Source organism: Microtus ochrogaster, chromosome 2 (genome assembly GCF_000317375.1).
Source record: "Microtus ochrogaster isolate Prairie Vole_2 chromosome 2, MicOch1.0, whole genome shotgun sequence".
Lineage (NCBI taxonomy): Eukaryota > Metazoa > Chordata > Mammalia > Rodentia > Cricetidae > Microtus > Microtus ochrogaster.
In genome coordinates, this window is record NC_022010.1 from 5,578,587 (window position 1) to 5,583,173 (window position 4,587).

At 51.6% G+C, this 4,587-nt stretch overlaps 1 protein-coding gene across 1 annotated transcript in view; it reads left to right on the forward strand.

Moving 5' to 3' along the window:
• Rab35 (RAB35, member RAS oncogene family) overlaps positions 1–4,587 on the forward strand; it is a 17,893-nt gene that overhangs the window by 1,164 nt on the left and 12,142 nt on the right. Inside the window, exon 3 of the mRNA XM_013349430.2 lies at positions 22–209. Coding sequence (XP_013204884.1) covers positions 22–209 — 188 coding nt within the window. The remainder of the gene's footprint in view (positions 1–21; positions 210–4,587) is intronic.

Here is a 4,587-nt window from a genome sequence, read left to right on the forward strand (position 1 = left end):
CGCGGAGCTCGGCGACCGCAGGCCCCGGGGGAGCAGCCGGGGCCTCCGGGCTGCTCCTCGGCGGGTCGGGGTGCCCAGCGCGCGGGATGCACGGCCCGGCGCTGGCTCCTGCCTCACGTGTGACCTTGGTCAAGTCGCGCGATTGCTGGAGTTGGAGAGACCCGGGTTCGAGTCCCGGGAAGACAAGCTTTTTCACTCTGTGACCTTGGGCAAGTTGCTTCACCTTTCTGAGCCTCGGTTCCTGCATCCGAGAAGTGGGGACTTGATAAACTGAGCGTTGTGAGTATTCGGTGAGCTAAAGTAGGGAGAGTGCTTAGCGCCTGACCCAACGTAAAGTAGTAACCCGTAAGTAACTGTTAGTGTTGTCTGCACGAGTCCCCCTCCCTTCCCCCGCCGTGAAGAAGACTGAGGCCTCTTGAAATGGGGTGTTTCCAGGACCTGCCTCTCTGGGTTGCCGTGCGTGTGGATGAGGTGCGGCAGGTAAAGCCATAAGCACATTCCTGCAGAATGGTTACCAAGTCTTCACTTGGTTCAGAGTAATAGTACTGATGGGCTGTTGTTACACTCACCGTGATGGGAACAGTGCCTGGTGCACGGTGTGTGGACAGTGCTTGCTGTAACCTTACGGGGGAGAGGGCTTCATCCCATATTTAAGTGCTTTGTCCATGTACACACACTCCTTGCGGCGCTACTCCATCTCAGATTCACCGAGCAACTTCTGGTACCCAGTTTTAAAATGCATTTTGTTCAGTGAATGAACACCAAGTAGCCTTAGGAAAGTCACACTGGTTTCTGGCCAAGAAAGAAGCATTGTAGAGATGTTTGGAGTGTGGTAGGTGACCAGGTCTACAGGGTGATGTTGAGTTCAGGGAGGCAGGTCCCAGGATGTTGATGTTTTGGAAGGAGGCTGGGGAGCAGCCAAGTCTATAGATTAGACTTCAGTTGAGTGTGGGATAGAGGGTCATGTGACTTGAGACAGCCAGGTTGGTGGTAGAGCCTGTGGATCATTAAGGAAATGGAGCACGCAGTCCCCTGAGACTCAGGATGTAGGCTTGTTGGGTGGCAGTGTCATTCATGGATCATGGAAGTCACCAGAGAGGCCGGGTTGGGCTGTGGCTGGTGGTTTGGATCCTGTGGAAGAGGACTGAGGTTTCGGTGGTTGCTGCTGGTAGAGGGACGATGTCGGGAAAAGTTAGGGCCTGGATGGGTGGAAGAGTAACTGGCTGAGAGTGGAGTTAGAAAGGCGGATGGCTGATTGGCTGTATTTGAATCACAGCCTGTGGCATTGCTCTGTACCCTGAGGATCTGCTTTCTTCCCATCAGAGTTAAAGTCACCCTGCTGTGGTCAGAGGTCTTACCCTTCCTAACGTCTTGTGCTGGTGTTAATATTCCAAACCTGAAAGGGTTAAACTCAGCAAGAAGATGCAGCTTTTTGGCTTTTCTGTGAACCCCAAGAGATGTTTTTGGCTTGCTGTCTTACAGTGTATTTTACATGATGTATTGATTTTTTCTGCTCAGAAGCCAGTCATGGGAGAAGATTCATTGGTCAGGGTCTGGGGTCTGGCTCCCAGCTCAGTAGGAGCGTGTAGGCCTGGGTCGTGGAGAGGAGGGAGGCACTTTGCTCTTTGATTTCTCCTGGCATTTGGCTGACCCCCCAGCGTTGAACACTTTGGAAACTGGGAGATATTTTGCAGCTGAGCAGGGGCCTGCCTTCACCTGCCTGCCCTGGGCCCCTCGAGTGTGTGCTTCTTAAGGTGTGTCAAATGGTTCACACGCACTTTCTCGTCTGATTCTCACCCATGGCCGCTGTGGTTTGTGAAATAAGGAAACTTGGGCTTAGAGGAGCTGCCTGACTCGCCCCGAATCACACAGTTTTCAGAAGCAAAGCTGGAGCCAGTGTTGTGAGGGCAAGTGGAGCTGGGCTTAGAAACCCGGAGTCCTCCGACCCACTTGGCCACGCTGTAGTCACTTCTGGGGTGAATTCCCTGGGCGTGGCTTCTATACTTTCTTCTCAGCTATTCTGACTTGGGCTTTGGCTTATAATGGTGCCCACTGATGCCAGTCACCCTCATTTGTAGAACCTGGAGGCTGGTATGCCATCAGAGACCTAGGGCAGACTGGAGCTGGGAGGCAGGCATGGCTTGTCTGAGGCACACCAGAAGGTGGTTGCTGAGGAAGCAGTCAAGTTGATGTCGCCTTACTCGAGTTCACAGCAGACTGGTGCTGAAGCAAAGCTGGGATGAGGCCCAAAGCAGCGTACAGAGGAGGGTAACGGCCAAGGGTGGCATCGCTTGCCTGCCAACAGGCAGCAGATGTGCTGGGGCCTGTGCCCCTTGGAAGGCAGCAGACCCGCTAGAAGAAAGCATTGCTGTGGTGAAAGTATGTCTCGTAAAGTGGGCGCATCTGCAGGGTAGATAACCCCTGGGATAGTCCAGAGGTGGCGTCTGGTTTTCTGTTCCTCAGGAGAGCAGTGCTGGAGATTGGTATCAGGTCTATGCGGCAGACCCTGTTGTGACTAGGGGTTACTCCGCAGCTCAGGATTTCAGGCCCAGCTGTCACTGCGGATGATACCCTCCCTTGTCTGTTAGAGATCTGAGATTTGGATAAATTTAATAATTATAATAATAATAATAATAAAGGGCAGGTGTAGTATTGCACATCTTCCATCCCAGCACTTGGGAGGCACAGGCAGGTGACTCTGAGTCTGAGGCCAGCCTGGAGCATCTGTCTATCTACATTGGAAAATTCCAGGTCAGACAGACTCTAAGGGAAAAAAGAAAAAGGATTCTGCTGGCTCTTGCCCCTAAAGTTTGAAAACTGCTTCATGACACCTGGTGATGCTGCTGTTACAGCGTGGTGTTCCATCACTTTCCCTGAGACTGACACTTGTTGAGCCGTCAGTTTGTGGAGGGTTTAGTTGGTGGCTGTTAAGTGCTGGACTCAGCTCATAGCACTGAATGGATGAAGGAGGTGAGGTTCCTTAGTGCTTAAGGAACTCACTGCTTAGTGATCAGACATGAGCTTTTAGCTGAGTAAGTTGGATCTAGAAGGCTTCAGGAGGAAGCAGAGGAGGCCTCAGGGCCAATGGGGTTAGTATCAGGCAGAACACCATGAGGACCAGCCCAGAGCTTGGGCTCTCCTTGGGTTTAGCAGGAAGCCTCATGGCGGAACAATGAGGAAGTGGTGCTGAGCAAGAGCCCTGTAAGCTGGAGGCTGACTGGCCGGTGCCCTCATGCTTCAGCTGTGTGCTCAGGAACAGGTCCCCTCAGGTGTCCTCAGAGAAGCAAGTTCTTCTGTGTGCCCCCCAGCTGCTCACTGGAGATGGCCTGGAGAGGATGTCTGGGTCAGCTAGAGAACAGTTGTGTAGCTCAGTCCACGCAGTGGTTTGCAGTTTTGGTCGGGGGTGGAGCAATGTTATCTTTGAGAATTGGAGTCAAACTGTGGGTTTCTCATGATAGGCACATCTCCTTACAGTTTGCTTTCAGTCATTCAGCCATAATTCAGACATTATGGGGTCCTGGGTTTGGATCTGGTACCTTTGAAGGCATTTCTGTTAGAATAGAGCAGAAAGGATGGGTGTAGGAGCCCTGGGGTCATAAAGATGTTCCTGAAAAAGATTTGAGAATGATGGTTATGTGGCTTCTGGCTGCTTGGTTTAAAGTCTCCTCAATACTGGATACATTGTGTTTGTTCTTGTGCCCAGTTCTGGAGAAGTCAGGAGACTAGATCTCAGGGGCTGGGGCTTTTACATTTCTCTTGGTATTATCAAATTGCTTTTCAAAGAAACTGAAATCATTTGCATTCCTACTAAGCGGGCTGAAAGTGCCCACATCAAGGGCTGGGAATATAGCTCAGGTGGTAGAGTATTTGCTTTGCATGCACATAGCCCTGGGTTTAACCCCCAGCCCACCTATAACCCCAGCATTTGGAAGGTGGAGGCAAAAGAATCAGATTCAAGGCCATCTTGTGCTACATGGTGATTCAAGTCTGGCCTGGGTTACATGATACCCTGTCTACGTGATACCCACCCACTCCCCCCAAAAAATAGGAGGATGAGGGAAGGAGCAAGCAGACAAGCCTGTCAGGACACTAGCAGAGGTGTCCAGGGGTGCTTGACAGGCCCGGATTTAAATCTGTGTCTGATCTTCTTTGGAGGCATCTTAGGTCATTCTCCAAGCCCTGGTTTCCTTATCTGAGGAGACACATTTGAATTCTGGGAGCACCATGAGCTGCCATGCAGACCTGAGTGTGTTGATCATTTCATTCATTGATGTAGCCACTGCTGGGTAATGGAGACAGGAGGACAGGAGGCAGGTAGGTGCCTTGGCCAATCAAAGCCACATGTGTCGAGGGGAAGCTAGGTTCTTAAGGTACAGCCAGGAGCCACTGTGGCAAATGCAGTGGTCCAAGCATCCATGGGTGGTAGCCAAGTAGGTGCCCAGCAGACTCCCTGTATGAAGCATTTTTCTTTGGGCCACCAGCTCACAGATAATGACGTGGAGACTTACTGTTTAATAATTATGGAAGTGTGAGCCGGGCGATGGTGGCGCACGCCTTTAATCCCAGCACTTGGGAGGCAGAGGCAGG